A 15,832-nucleotide genomic window follows, 5' to 3' on the forward strand; every position below is an offset into this window, starting at 1 on the left:
AACTTAAAACATCTTAGGCCAGGCACGGTGGCTCATGTTTGTAATTTCAGCACTTTGGGAGGCTGAGGCCAGCGGATCACCTGAGGTCTGGAGTTCGAGACCAGCCTGACCAACATGGAGAAACACTGTCTCTACTAAAAACACAAAATTAGCCGGGCGTGGTGGCACACGCCTGTAATCCCAGCTACTACGGAGGCTGAGGCAGGAGAATTGCTTGAACCCGGCGCGCAGAGGTTGCAGTGAGCCGAGATCACGCCATTGCACTCCAGCCTGGCAGCCAGGGCAACAAGAGCAAAACTCTGTCTCAAAAAAAAAATAGATAAATAGATAGATAGATAGAGATAGATAGGCCGGGCGCGGTGGCTCAAGCCTGTAATCCCAGCACTTTGGGAGGCCGAGACGGGTGGATCACGAGGTCAGGAGATCGAGACCATCCTGGCTAACACGGTGAAACCCCGTCTCTACTAAAAAAATACAAAAAACTAGCCGGGCGAGGTGGCGGGCGCCTGTAGTCCCAGCTACTCGGGAGGCTGAGCCAGGAGAATGGCGTGAACCCGGGAGGTGGAGCTTGCAGTGAGCTGAGATCCGGCCACTGCACTCCAGCCTGGGCGACAGAGCGAGACTCCGTCTCAAAAAAAAAAAAAAAAAAAAAAAAAAAAAAAAAAAAAGAGATAGATAGATAGATAAAGAGGCCGGGTGTGGTGGCTCACGCCTATAATCCCAGCACTTCGGGAGGCCAAGGCGGGTGGATTACCTGAGGTCAGGAGCTCAAGACCAACCTGGCCAACATGGTGAAACCCTGTCTCTACCAAAAAAACAAAAATTAGATGGGCGTGGTGCCAGGCATCTGTAATCCCAGCTGTCGGGAGGCTGAGGCAGGAGAATTGCTTGAACCTGGGAGGCAGAGGTTTCAGTGAGCTGAGATCGCACCACTGCACTCCAGCCTGGACGACAACCGTGAAACTCTGTCTCAAAAAAAAAAAAAAAAAAAAAAGAAAAGAAAAAGAAACGTCTCGGTGGCTGCTGGGTAAGGAACAGACTGTAGGGTGAGGGGAGAAGTCACTATGGGCAAACAGCGGGAGCAGAGAGGCCAGTTAGAATGGATCGCACAGAGGATGGTGTCTCACTTTAGGTGTGGGACACAGGGAGAAGGGCTCAGGTTTGGCAAATATGTTCGGGGTTGGGGGGTCTTGTGGAATTTGCTGATAGACTGGGTATGGGGATGATAAAGAATAAAACAGTAGGCCGGGTGCGGTGGCTCACGCCTGTAATCCCAGCACTTTGGGAAGCCGAGGCAGGTGAATCATGAGGTCAGGAATTCAAGACCACCCTGGCTAACATGGTGAAACCCTGTCTCTACTAAAAGTACAAAAATTAGCCAGGCACAGTGGCAGGCGCCTGTAATCCCAGCTACTTGGGAGGCTGAGGCAGGAGAATTGCTTGAGCCCAGGGTGGGGGGCAGAGGTTGCAGTGAGCCAAGATCATGCCACTGCACTCCAGCCTGGGTGACAGAGCAAGACTCTTTAAAAAACAAAAAACAAAAAACAAAAAAAAAAAAACAGTCAAGGGAGACTCCAAGGGCTTAGTCTGGGCAGCTGATTGAATGATGGTGCCATTTGCTGAGAGGGGGAACTCTGGAGAACAGACCATTTCTTTTCAGAGGAACATTAATGTGGTTTAGAATGGCCTAGATCCTGGGCAATGAAATTATCTGTATACTACACCCCCTGTGACATGCAGTTTGCCTATATAACAAACCTGCACCTGTATCTCTGCAACTAAAATAAAAGTTAAAAAAAAAAAAAAAGGAGTGGCCTAGTCGACTTCTGGTCACGAAGGAGGTAAAATTAAGTTTCCCAACACCTACAAATTTCACTGACTGAATTAACAAGGTGGCACGGCAGATTGCAAGTGGCATGTGCTTTGACATTGGGGACTTGGATTTGAATCCTGATGCTTCCATTTACTGACTCTGTGACCTTGGGCAGCTTACATGACTTCTTTGAACCGAAGGTTTTTCAGCTGTGCAACCTGTCCTGCCAGGTTGTTTGGTTGTAAGTAATGCACCTTGCTACAGTTCCTGGTTCAGAGTAGGTGCTCAGGATGTGAGGTTTCCTGCCACTCTATACAGACCGTTAGGAAGAATTAACTTTGTGAGCTTCCAAGGAGCTGCTTTCAGCTGTTAATTTTGTGTTACCTTTTCAGCTGGTCTTCCTTCTTCATTTCATTCATTCACTATTTGAACACTTACTATGTACCACATACTACTCTAGACATTGGATATATAACAGTGAATTAGACAAAGGTCCCTCTCTTCATGCAGCTTACATCCTGAATTAAATACATTATTTGAGTAAAATACAGTATATGAGATGGTAGTAAGGAAAAACAAAAGAAAAAGGAAGAGGATGTACCGGGATAGAGTTGGTACTGCAATTTAAACTGGGCGCAGTGGTTTGTGCCTATTATTCCAGATACTCAGGAGGGTGAGATGGGAGGATTGCTTGAGCTCAGAAATCTGAGGCCAGCCTGGGCAAAATAGTGAGAACCTGTCTCTAAAAAATAAATAAATGGTGGGGCGCGGTGGCTCACGCCTGTAATCCTAGCACTTTGGGAGGCTAAGGTGGGCGGATTGCCTGAGGTCAGGAGTTCAATACCAGCCTGGCCAACATGGTGAAACCCCGCCTCTACTAAAAACTACAAAAATTAGCCGGACGTGGTGGCATGAGCCTGTAGTCCCAGCTACTCCGGAGGCTAAGGCAGAAGAATCACTTGAACCCGGGAGGCAGGGGTTGCAGTGAGCGGCAGTCATGTCACTACACTCCAGCCTGGGCGACAGAGCGAGACTCCGTCTCAAAAAAAAAAAAAAAAAAAAAAAAAAAATTAATAAGTAAATAGGCTGGTCGCAGTGGCTCACGCTTGTAATCCCAGCACTTTGGGAGACCGAGGCAAATGGATCACCTGAGGTCAGGAGTTCATAGACCAGCCTGGCCAACATGGTAAAACCCCGTCTCTACTGAAAATACAAACATTAGCCAGCCATGGTGGCAGGTGCCTGTAATCCCAGCTATTCAGAAGGGTGAGACATGAGAATCACTTGAACCTGGGAGACTGAGGTTGCAGTGAGTCAAGACTGTGCCACTGCACTCCATCCTGGTTGACAATGTGAGACTCTGTCTCAAAAATAAGTAAATAAATAAGTTGGGTGCAGCGGCTCATGTCTATAATTCCAGCACTTTGGGAGTCTGAGGTAGGAGGATCACCTGAGCCAAGGAGTTCAAGACCAGCCTGGGCAATATAGCGAGACCCTATGTCTACCAAAAAATTTTTTTAAAAGTCAGCCAGGTATGGTGGCACACACCTGTAGTCCCAGCTACTTGGGGGCCTGAGGTGGGAGGATCACTTGAGCCTGGGAGGTTGAGACTGGCTGAGGCATAATCACACCACAGCACTCCAGCCTGGATGACAGAGCAAGGCTCTATCTCTAAATAATTAAAAACTAAGGTGCTCAGGGAAGGCTCTACTGAGAAGGTGACATTTCAGCAAAGACCCAAAGGACATTAGGGAGTAGGCCATATGCTTATCTGGGGGAAGAATATTTTAGGCTGAGAAAGTAGCAAAGTGCAAAGGCTCTGAGGCCGGGGCATGCTTGGTGTATCTGAGGAACAGCAAGAAACCCAGTGTGGGCTGGTCTGAGTGCAGTGTTTACCACTATTGATTACAGATTTCTCTGTTGCTTCTCCACCCCCACTGCTTCACCTGACTAGTCTTAAAATACATATACATGTGAAGGCCGGGCACGGTGGCTCACGCCTGTAATCCCAACACTTTGGGAGGCCAAGGTGGGTGGATCACGAGGTCAGGAGATCAAGACCATCCTGGCTAACACAGTGAAACCCCGTCTCCACTAAAAAATACAAAAAAACTAGCCAGGCGTGGTGGTGGGCACCTGTAGTCCCAGCTACTTAGGAGGCTGAGGCAGGAGAATGGCATGAACCCAGGAGGCGGAACTCGCAGTGAGCCGAGACTGCACCACTGCACTCCAGTCTGGGCGACAGAGCGAGACTCCATCTCAAAAATAACAATAATAATAATAATAATAATAAAATAAATAAATATATATACATGTGAAAAAAGAGAAAGAGAAAAAGAAAAAGACCAGTGTGGGTAGAAAGGAGTGAGTGAGAGAATCGGAGAGTGACAGAACTGTACAGAATTGGACAGGACCCTCCTGTAGGGCCTTGAATCCTGTGATGGCTTTGGCTTTTACATGATGTGAACTGGGAAGCGCTTGGAGGGTTTTGAACAGTAGGGAGACAAGATTTGCTTTATAGTCAGGCTCACTGGCTTCTGAGTTGAATACAGGGGTTGATGAAGTGAGGCCAACTGGGAAGTGATTATAGCAATCTATGTAAGAGATGATGGCTTGATAGAGAAGGCGAGGAAAATATTCTGGATATATTTTGATGGTAGGGCCAACAGGATTTCCTGATAATTGGATGAAGGGGCTAGAGAATGAGAAGGGTCGGGGACTATAATTCAAGGTCCTTGGCCTGAGCAGCTAGAAGAATGTATTAGGTTGAACCAAATGAAATTACCAATATTTGATAGTTCTTAACCTTAAAAGGCAATTTCATATATTTCAACTTGATAGTTGTCATTGACTGAGATGGGGAAAAGTATGTGAGGAAGAGGTGAGGAGGTGGTATCAGAAATTTATTTTTGGACATGAGATGTCGCACAGGCAGCTATGTATATGCCTCTGAGTTCGGGGTGTCTTAGTCTTTTTTCTGTTGCTATAACAGAAGAACACAGAGCACTCACAACCTAATCACCTCTTAAAAAAGAAAAGAGAGCTGGGTGCAGTGGCTCACATCTGTAATCCCAGCACTCTGGGAGGCTGAGGCAGGTGGATCACCTCAGGTGGGGAGTTTGAGACCAGTCTGACCAACATGGAGAAACCCTGCCTCTACTAAAAACACAAAATTAGCTGGGCGTGGTGGCACATGCCTGTAATCTCAGCTATTCGTGAGGCTGAGGCAGGAGAACTGCTTGAACCCAGGAGGCAGAGGTTTCTGTGAGCTGAGATTGAGATCGTGTCACTGCATTCCAGCCTGGGCAATAAAAGCAAAACTCCGTCTCAAAAAATAAATAGTCACCGGGTGTGGTGGCTCATGCCTGTAATCCCAGCAGTTTGGGAGGCTGGGGCAGGTGGATCCCCAGAGGTCGGGAGTTCGAGACCAGCCTGACCAACATGGAAAAAACCCATCTCTACTAAAAATACAAAATTAGCCGGGTGTGGTGGCACATTGCTGTAATACCAGCTACTCGGGAGGCTGAGGCAGGAGAATCGCTTGAACCCGGGAAGCAGAGGTTGCGGTGAGCCGAGATCGCGCCATTGCATTCCAGCCTGGGCAACAAAAGTGAAATTCTGTCTCAAAAATAAATAAATAAATAAATAAATAAATAAATAAATAAATAATGAAAGAGAAGCCAGGCACGGTGGTTCACGCCTGCAATCCCAGCACTTTGGGAGGCCGAGGTGGGTGCATCACCTGAGGTCAGGAGTTTCAGACCAGCCTGGCCAACATGGTGAAACCTCGTCTCTACTAAAAATACACACAAAAAATTAGCCAGATGTGGTGGCGAATGTCTGTAATCCTAGCTACTCGGGAGGCTGAGGCAGGTGAATCACTTTAACCTGGGAGGTGGAGGTTGCAGTGAGCCGAGATGGCGCCATTGCACTCCAGCTTGGGCAACAAGAGCTAAACTGCCTCTCAAAAAAAAAAAAAAAAAAAGAAGAAAAGAGGTGAAACCTTTAAGATTCCGGGTGTCACTCTGTCATCCAGGCTAGAGTGCAGTGACTCGCTCGATCATAGCTTGCTGCAGCCTCCAATTCCTGGGCTCAAGTGATCCTCCCACCTCAGCCTACCGAATAGCTGAGACTACTGGCATGCACCACCATGCCTGGCAAATTTTTAAAACATTTTTATAGAGACAAGAGTCTCACTATGTTGCCCAGTCTGGACTCAAACGATCCTTCTGCTTGGCCTCTCAAAGCATTGGGATTACACGCATGAGCCACTGCACCCAGCCAATGTTCCACCTTTAAATATCATCATCTTGGCAAATTTCAACATGAGTTTTAGAGGGGACATTCAAACAATAACATGGGGCAAGGGCCCATGTCAGGAATATACATTAGGGAGTCAAAGTATAGATGGCATTTAAAGCTTTGAGGTTGGGTAAAGTCACTTAGAGTATTACCTGTAGATAAAGAAGAGTAGATAGAGACCTGAGAACTGAGTCTGGGGCTTCCAGCATTTCCAGATCAGTGAGACGAGAAAGCAGTGAAGAAAAGACAGGAGGCTGCAACTGACAACATGCAGGCTCTGAACAGAGGAGCTGGCCCAAATGAGAGCTTTCAATGTAGGTGTGAATAATTTTCAGCCTTGCTTCCTCCTTGAAGCTTGGCATTGGGGAGTGTGTGTGTGTGTACAGGGGACCGGATAATACTTTATAGATGACTAGCACATCAGAGGTTGCATCATCTCCTATTTGATCCTATTTGACCTAGGCAAAGGAAGTACAGTTGCTATCATCCTGTTTTATAGATGAGGAAACTGAGGCATAAAGGTTCAGTTACTTGCCCAAGTTATATATCAATCACAGGTAAATCCTAGGCTGGAAGGAGTCTTCTAAGTTCCTTGGGCTAACTGAATCACGCTGCATGCTCCTGAACTCTGACTACTTCTCTGGGGACAAACTGTTACAAAGTTACATGCAGATAACTTGAAATGGGTTTTAAGCTTTTATTTCCACAGCAGCAAAGAAACTACTGACACGATTACCTTCTAGAAGGGCCTGGACCTGTGATCCCAAACGCCAAGAATGCCGTAGCTCAAAATGAACGACTTTCCCACTGAGAAGCAGCGAAATGAAACTAGGGGGCTTTCTACAGGGATTTTCACACTTGGTGGGGACAGGGATCAATTCACTTTGGCTCCAGAGCTGTTGGAGTTAACAGGTAACTTCAGAGACAGAGCAGCTTCTGGCCTGGGCTCTGCTACTCATTCCACCCAATAACCGGTTTCATCTTACTCCGTCTGAGTGTCTTGCTGAAAGCATTAGATTCTCTCCAAACTTGTTTTCTTGCCCTGGAGAAGCTGCTCCTGAGATCGGAGGCTTCGTGGCTCAAGCTTGGCCCTGCCCTGGGCAGAGATAAACAGGCCCTGAATACATTTCCCAGATTGCAACACTGGTGAGTCAGCCAGGGTCGGACAGCTGTTCCTCACAGGCACCCCCTGGCTGTACCTGATAAGGAAGACCGTCGCTCATTCCAGCGCAGGGTGGCTGTGTGTGCACCACATATAAACAGACACTCCCAGCCGCAGTGTTGTCTTAGAGGAAACGACAGACATTCTGAATGGCAGAAAACATTGGTGAGCTTAGCAAACTCACCTCTGCTCAAGGAGGGCTCCAGTTTCATAAGCCAAAATAAGTGAAACCAGGGCTGTCATTTGGCTCTGCTTTGGGACTGCTTTTTGAACCTACCTGGTCAAGGGTGGGCTCAGCTCTGGAAAGGAAAAGGAAGGATTAAAGTGGAGGGATGAGGAGGTCAGAAGAGAGGATGTGGGTTTATGAAGGAACAAATGGCAAAATGCCCAGAGAGAAAAGGTGTCTCATAAAAATGTGAACATACCTTCACTGCAAAGAGAGGGAATCAATGCCACGGCATCTTCAAAAACAGGAAAAAAGGCCAGCACAGTGGCTCATGCCAATAATCCCAACATTTTGGGAGGCAGAGGTGGGAGGATCACTTGCTTAAGCCCAGGAATTTAAGAGCAGTCTGGGCAACACAGTGAGACTTTGTCTCTACAAAAAATTAAAAATAAAAAAGCAGCCAGGTGCGGTGGCATAGCACGTGTAGTACCAGCTATGTGTAGAGGCTGTAACAGGAGGATCACTTGAGTCTGGGAGGTTGAGGCTGCAGCGAGCTATGATTGCACTACTGCATTCCAGCCCGGGCAACAGAGCGAGACCTTGTCTCAAAAGGAAAAAAAAAAAGGAGAGGCCGGGCGTGGTGGCTCACGCCTGTAATCCCAGCACTTTGGGAGACTGAGGCAGGCAGATCACCTGATATCAGGAGTTTGAGAGCAGCCTGGCCAACATGGTGAAACCCTGTCTCTACTAAAAATACAAAAATTAGCCAGGCGTGGTGGTGGCGTGCCTCTAATCCCAGCTACTTGGGAGGCTGAGGCTGGAGAATCGCTTGAATCCAGGAGGCGGAGATTGCAGTGAGTGGAGATCATGCCATTGCACTCCAGCCTGGGCGACAACAGCGAAACTTCATCTCAAAAAAAGAAAAAAGAAAAAAAAATCCCCCCCCCAAATGAACAGACAGATCTTGAGACCAAAAAAATCCAAGAGTGGCTACTCCTTAAATGATTTACATGAGTAAAAAATGGGGCAAATGGAGGATTGATATTAATAATTATATGGTAATACCACCATCACATTATACCTTGTAATCAACACTTCACATTACCTTTATGAAAGCCATTTATAGTTTACAAGGGGTTTTTACATTCATCTTTTCCATTTACTGCATCAACACATTTGAGTGGGTAAGACATTGTGAGCTACATTTTACAGATGAGAAAACTGAGGCTCAAGGAGGATACGTGAAATTAACTGAGATTTAAAAGCTGGGAAGGGGCAAGTTTGTCTTAAGTAACCCGTAGACCTAGATACTTACTAAAGACACAATAACTTGGCTGGGCATAGTGGCTTATGCCTGTAATCCCAGCACTTTGAGAGGCTGAGGCAGGAGGATTATTTGGGGTGAGGAGATCGAGATCAGCCTGGTCAACATGTGAAACCCCATTTCTACTAAAAATACAAAAATTAGCCAGGCGTGGTGGCGTGTGCCTGTAGTCCCAGCTACTAGGGAGGCTGAGGCAGGAGAATCGCTTGAACCCAGGAGGTGAAGGTTGCAGTGAGCCAAGATCGTGCCACTGCACTCCAGCCTGAGTGACAGAGTGAGACTCTGTCTCAAAAATAAATAAATAAAACAAAGACACATTTTTTTTTTTTTGAGACAGAATCTTGCTGTGTCATCCAGGGTGGAGTGCTGATCTGCAACCTGCACCTCCCAGGTTCAAGCGATTCTCCCCCCTCAGCCTCCAGAGTAGCTGGATTACAGGAGTACATCACCATGTCCAGCTAATTTTTGTATTTTTAGTAGAGACAGGGTTTCACCATGTTGGCCAGGCTGGTCTCGAACTCCTGACCTCAGCTGATTTACCCACCTCGGCCTCCCAAAGTGCTGAGATTACAGGCATGAGCCACCATGTCCAGCCAAAAATAACCCTTCTTTTTTTTTTTTTTTTTTTTTTTGAGACAGTCTTGCTCTGTCGCCCAGGCTAGAGTGCAGTGGGGCGATCTCAGCTCACTGCAAGCTCTGCCTCCCAGGTTCACGCCATTCTCCTGCCTCAGCCTCCCGAGTAGCTGGGACTACAGGCGCTCACCACCATGCCCAGCTAATTTTTGTTTTGTATTATTAGTAGAGATGGGGTTTCACCGTGTTAGGCAGGATGGTCTCTATCTCCTGACCTCATGATCCGCCTGCCTTGGCCTCCCAAAGTACTGGGATTACAGGCGTGAACCACTGCACCAGGCCTAAAAAAAAATCCCATCTTTAGGATGATTCCTTTATTAAAAAAAATTTTTTTTGGTAGAGGTAGGGATCTTGCTATGTTGCCTAGGCTGGTCTCGAATTCTTGGCTTACAAGAAATCCTCCCATCTTGGCCTCCCAAAGTGCTGGGATTACAGGCATGAGCACAACGCCCAGCCAGATTCTTTTTCAGTGACTGCTCAGAGGGCTAAATCTCCATTGCATTTTTAAGTAGAGCAGCCCACCTTCTTCAGTATCATCTGCAACTAATTTCTCTAAACACCTCTTAGATTATTTTTTGCCTAGTAAGCATTGTTGAAGAGTAAAGCACCAGGGAAAATTTCTAGGCTCTACTCCATGTCCTTGTTTCCGAAGTGTCCCTTCCTTAACCTGTTCTGTCATAACCTAACCTGTTTCTGGACTCCACACTCTGGGTTCCAGAAACAACATCTTTGGGTCCTCTAAGCTTACCACTGTTGCTCTCAGGTTGGGGGAAACTTTGGGGGGCACTCAGACCTTCCCTTATTTGCATAGCACATTATGGGAGCAGTTAACTCACCTGGAATAGTCAGACATGTATTTCGAAAGTGGTGATGCCTGCGGGAATCTTAAAGGCAGTGGTTCTCAAACTTTGGCCTGATCAGAATCATCTGGGGAGCTTGTTAATGACTTGGATGTCCAAGCCCCACCCCAGACCTTCTGAGTCAGAATTCCCAGGGGTGGGGCCTGGACAGTTGTGAGCTTAACAAGCTCCGCAGGTGACTCTGATGAACACCAAAGCTTGAGAACCAGTTTTAGCATTGTCTTAATCAGATGAAAGACAGTGGGGAGTTATTTTAGGAGAGAAGGTAGCAGCAACAGAAGTGCAGAGAGCCCAAGAGGAGACACAGTCAGGAAGACAAATCTCTGCTCTGTCTTTATCTCCCTTGAACAAAGTGGTCAAATAAAGGAGGTTATAGGAAATCTCTTCGTTCAGGCCGGGTGTGGTGGCTCACGCCTGTAATCTTAGCACCTTGGGATGCCAACGAGGGTGGCTCACCCGAGGTCAGGAGATCGAGACCAGCCTGGCCAACATGGTGAAACCCCGTCTCTACTTAAAATACAAAATTGGCTGGGTGTAGTGGCGGACACCTGTAATCCCAGCTACTTGGGAGGCTGAGACAGGAGAATTGCTTGAACCTGGGAGGTGGAGGTTGCAGAGAGTTGAGACCACGCCATTGCACTCCAGCCTAGGGGACAAGAGCGAGACTTCGTCTGAAAAAAGAAAAAGAAATCTCTTCGTTCAGACGTGTCCTCCTTCTCTGTGTGGTTTTCTATGTGCAATGTATTTATTTATTTATTTTGAGATGGAGTCTCTGTCACCCAGGCTGGAGTGCAATGGTGTGGTCTTGGCTCACTGCAGCCTCCGCCCCCCGAGTTCAAGTGATTCTCCCGCCTCAGCCTCCTAAGTAGCTGAGACTGCAGGCGCGTGCCACCACAGCTGGCTAATTTTTGTATTTTTAGTAGAGATGGTGTTTCACTATGCTGGCCAGGCTGGTCTCAAACTCCTGACCTCGTGATCTGCCCCGCCTCGGCCTCCCAAAGGGCTGGGATTACAGGCGTGAACCACCGCAACCGGCTGTGCAATTTATTTTTATTTTTTTTTTATTTTTTATTTTTTTTTATTTTTTTTTGAGACGGAGTCTCACGCTGTTGCCCAGGCTGGAGTGCAGTGGCGCGATCTCGGCTCACTGCAAGCTCCGCCTCCCGGGTTCCCGCCATTCTCCTGCCTCAGCCTCCTGAGTAGCTGGGACTACAGGCGCCCGCCACCGCGCCCGGCTAATTTTTTTTGTATTTTTAGTAGAGACGGGGTTTCACTGTGGTCTCGATCTCCTGACCTTGCGATCCGCCCGCCTCGGCCTCCCAAAGGGCTGGGATTACAGGCGTGAACCACCGCAACCGGCCGTGCAATTTATTTTTATTTTTTTTAAGGCTAGTCAAGTGAAGCAGTGGGCGTGTAGAAGGAACAAAGAAATCTGTAACTGGTTGTGATCAATTAGTTTTAAACACCACTGCACCTGGACCAGCAGCAATGTACAATTTGAAAGAACAATGCACTCCTTTCAGAAACAACTAAAATAGCCCACCTTTTTCAGAACATAAAGAGGTTATCAAGGGCTGGGGGGAAGGGGTTATTGCTTAATGTTTGGGATGGTGAACATGTTCTGGAAATGGGTAGTACGATGGTTGCATGACATTGTGAATGTATTTAATCCTATTGAATTATACCTTTAAATATATTTAAAATGTTAAATTTTATGTTATGTATGTTTTACAATTTAAAAAAGCCTAGGTTTTTTGAGGCATGAAATGATAGCTGCAAAAGACGTTCAATCTTAGCTCATTGCTGCTGCCCCAGGTGTGTGTGCATAGGAGGTTATGTAAGGGAGGCTCAACTCACAACACATGATCTGACAAAGTACAAGTGTATATTCATGGGAATGAGGGAAAAGATAAAACTTTTGAAATGATAGTGAAAATCTGACATAAATATAGGCGATGCCTGGAACACTCTTCACTGGCCCTTTTGCCTGGTTGACTCCTGGGTTCCATAACACTTCTTTTGGAGGACCTTATAGGGCAGCATCTTTCAAACTTCACTGTGCATAAGAATCACCTGGGGGCTGGGCGCCGTGGCTCAAGCCTGTAATCCCAGCACTTTGGGAGGCCGAGACGGGCGGATCACGAGGTCAGAAGATCGAGACCATCCTGGCTAACACGGTGAAACCCCGTCTCTACTAAAAAATACAAAAAACTAGCCGGGCGAGGTGGCGGGCGCCTGTAGTCCCAGCTACTCGGGAGGCTGAGGCAGGAGAATGGCGTAAACCCGGGAGGCGGAGCTTGCAGTGAGCTGAGATCCGGCCACTGCACTCCAGCTCGGGTGACAGAGCGAGACTCCGTCTCAAAAAAAAAAAAAAAAAAAAAAAAGAATCACCTGGGGACCTTGTTAAAACTGCAAATTCTCATTCAGTAGATCTGAAGTGAAGCTCTAGCGGCATTTCTAACAAGTTCCCAAGTGATGCTGACACTATAGACCCACAGACTATACTGGGGGGCTGTGTAAATTTAGTCTTCCTTTTCCTTTTTTTTTTTTTGGAGACAGAGTCTCACTCTGTCGCCCAGGCTGGAGTGCAGTGGCACGATCTCGGCTCACTGTAACCTCTGCCTCCTGGGTTCAAGCGATTCTCCTGCCTCAGCCTTGCGAGTAGTTGGGCCTACAGGCGCCCGCCACCACGCCCGGCTAATTTTTGTATTTTTAGTAGAAATGGGGTTTCACCACGTTGGCCAGGCTGGTTTTGAACTCCCGATCTCAGGTGATCCTCCTGCCTCGGCATCCCAAAGTGCTGGGATTACAGGCGTGAGCCACTGCGCCCGGCTAAATTTAGTCTTTCTTAGTTCACCATTATATCCTCATGTCCAGCAAGGTGATTAGCACATAGGAAGTGCTTAATAAATATTTATTGAATGAATGAAGTATTTAAGATTGGTGTAGGAGGTTCACACACTTTGCGAAGTTGCCTCATGCTCTGTAGAATAAGGATAGTAGTACTAAATTATTTCTGACCTTACCACATTGCTGTGTAAACTCTAATCTTTGAAATAGTGCCCGTAGACACGTGGATTGTGATGAACCCTGGTATTCAAGCCTGAAGAAGCCTTGCTGTGGTCTACAATCCTTGGAAACAAATTCTCTCCAGCCAAGGAGGGAGCGGAGTGCAAGGAACCTGCTGGTGTGGGAATTTCCAGATTTTGGTGCCTGAGTAATTGCTACCTTGGGCCTCCTCCAAATCAAAGAAATTAACAGCTTGTTAAACAGAGTGTGTGTGGAGGTTCGTTAACCTAAAATCCACGCATTTAATAATATTGCCATTATTTACTATTATCGTTTAGGATGATGATAACGACACTGGCAGTTGAGCGATGAAGTAGGTGGGGAAGTTGGGGGAGGGGACAGAGGGTGTGAGACAGCCGGAGAAAGAGGAACTACAACTCCCAGAATGCACCGGGAAAGCCCACGCCGCAGCGGCGCCCCACCCCTCTCGGCGTCCAGGCCCGCCCCCTCCGATGACGTCACCTCTGTGACGTCACGGCGCCCAGAGCGAGGCTGGGGTAGGGAGGCCGACTGAGCAGGAGTCGTCCGCTTGTAGTGGAGGCTGCTAGGAGCCGGTCAGAGGGTGAGTGGGAAACAGGCGAGCGAGCCAGAGCAGGCAGGAGGGAGCGTCGCGCGGCGCAGAGGAGTGCCGGGGCCGGGCCGCGGCGGAACCACAGCCAGAGAGGGGCTGCCCGAGCCGGGCGCCGCGGGGTCCCCACCCCCACCCGGCCGGACAGTGCCCGGTGTTCCCCCGTGCGGGGGGCGGCGGCGGCGGCTGACGGGACCGCCGGGACCGCGGGGGTGTTGCCACCTCCACCGAGGAGCCAGCGCGGCCGCGGGCTCCTCAGAGCCGGGGCCCGGGGCCCGTGACAGACGGGCCGAGGAAGGGAGAGAGGCGGCGGCGGGGAGGCGGCGGCGACACCATGTCATCTCCCAGTCCGGGCAAGAGGCGGATGGACACGGACGTGGTCAAGCTGTATCCTTCGTGGAGGGGAATTCGGGATGTGTGTGGGGGGCGGTGTGGGGATGCCCAGGGCACCCCCGAAACCACTGCAAAGGCCCTGGGGCACTCCAGGCCACTGTCCGAGACTCCCCTCCTCCCCCAGTGCCTACGGCGGCTCCTTGGCACCTCCCAGGGGCCGAGAGCCTTTTCAGCTCGCCTTTTTCCCGCAGCACCCCGAAATACGCGTTGCTGCTCGCTCTTCCTGTATCCCCACAGCCCGTGACTTTCCTTCGCGACGTTTGGACTCCCAGACGGCCTTATTTCTTTTTGCAGGACCAGTCGCCTCACTCTCTACCACCGAGCCCATCTTCAGGGTTTCTCTCTCCTGTTTGCTCGCTCTGGATTGAGGGACTCAAGGCAGAAATTCCCGAGACGGAAGCCTTTCTCCCTTCCTTGAGATGCCCCCATTTCCTCCAACCACAATGCTGCTTGAACTGGGGTCATTCAAGCGACCTCTTTTATCCCTAATTCCTTTCTATATTAGGAAGAGAGTCGCCTGCTCAGGGCCCCCTCTTCTAAGAAAGAGCTCTGTGTGTTTTCAGTCAGTCCCTCCTGTTAAGCTTTCTGGTCCCCGGGAGAACCCTACTGTTTTCCTTTCCACTGACAAAGCCTGTCCCACCCATAGTTGTATGTGATGAAGACCCTTGGGCCCTCCAGCAAGCCACCCTCCATGTTGTGGGTATGACAGCCGGGGAAAGAGGAGCTCCTGGACAAAATAGTCCCTGGACTGGCCACTTGGGCAAAACTTCCTCTGTGAGGGTCAGCTTCTTGGGGGAATACTTGCCCTGATGTCGCCAAGTGACACCCTTTATTTTCTGCCCCCTCCCCCCAACTTTCTGCACTCTGGAGGCTGCAGTGGGAAAGCCATAACTGATAAGAGCCCTTCAGGCAGTGGTTTTGGTTGAAGTCCAGACTGATTATTTAAGGACCAGCTAGAGAAATTCGCGAAGGTTCCTGTGACAAATGGAGAATTTGTTTTTTGAAGGGTAATTTAGAGGGTGGGGGGAGCCCAGAGTTCTGAACAGCTAGTCCTTGGGGAGGGGGGAAAGTGGGGGCTTAGGGGGTGGTAGTGTGGAACACAGTTTAAAAGTCCTGTCTCCTGTTTCTCTCCCTTCTCCCCATCCCCCCACCGTTTCCCCCTGTTGCAGGGTTTTGTTTATATAACTCAAGTTGTTTGGCTAAATTCTTCAGGTGAATTCCTTTTTTCTTCCTTTTACTTGTTGCTGTTTTTGATTGTTTTACTTCTTTGTAGAGGTCAGTGATTATTGTCAAAAAATTCAGTTAGGGAATTTGCTGAAGTTTTAAAAAAGTAGTTTTTGCATATGGTTTGGCAATGGGGGATGGGAGGGAAGTTGTCTGGGCAAGACATTTTTTAAAAAATAATCTTTTCAGAAATAAGGTGTTTTTCTCCTTGCTCAGGGAAAACTTGGCTAGAAATTAGGAGCAGTAGATAGACTTCTAAGTTTGTGGTTTGGAGTTTAGAATTTTTTGGGGGTGGGAGATTAGAGCGGAGCAACTAAT

General features: G+C 48.3%; 1 protein-coding gene across 2 annotated transcripts in view; it reads left to right on the top strand.

Annotated features, from left to right (window-relative positions):
* The first annotated feature begins 13,797 nt into the window (after positions 1-13,797).
* UBE2H (ubiquitin conjugating enzyme E2 H) overlaps positions 13,798-15,832 on the top strand; it is a 118,653-nt gene continuing 116,618 nt past the window's right edge. Inside the window, exon 1 of one of the 2 annotated variants that reach the window (XM_050782547.1) lies at positions 13,798-14,284. In XM_050782547.1, coding sequence (XP_050638504.1) covers positions 14,232-14,284 — 53 coding nt within the window. In that variant the 5' untranslated portion in view covers positions 13,798-14,231. Of the gene's footprint in view, positions 14,285-14,307; positions 15,298-15,832 lie in introns of those variants that run through there. The other variant, XM_050782548.1, reaches the window with a different exon arrangement.

This window comes from Macaca thibetana, chromosome 3, assembly GCF_024542745.1.
Source record: "Macaca thibetana thibetana isolate TM-01 chromosome 3, ASM2454274v1, whole genome shotgun sequence".
Taxonomy (NCBI): domain Eukaryota; kingdom Metazoa; phylum Chordata; class Mammalia; order Primates; family Cercopithecidae; genus Macaca; species Macaca thibetana.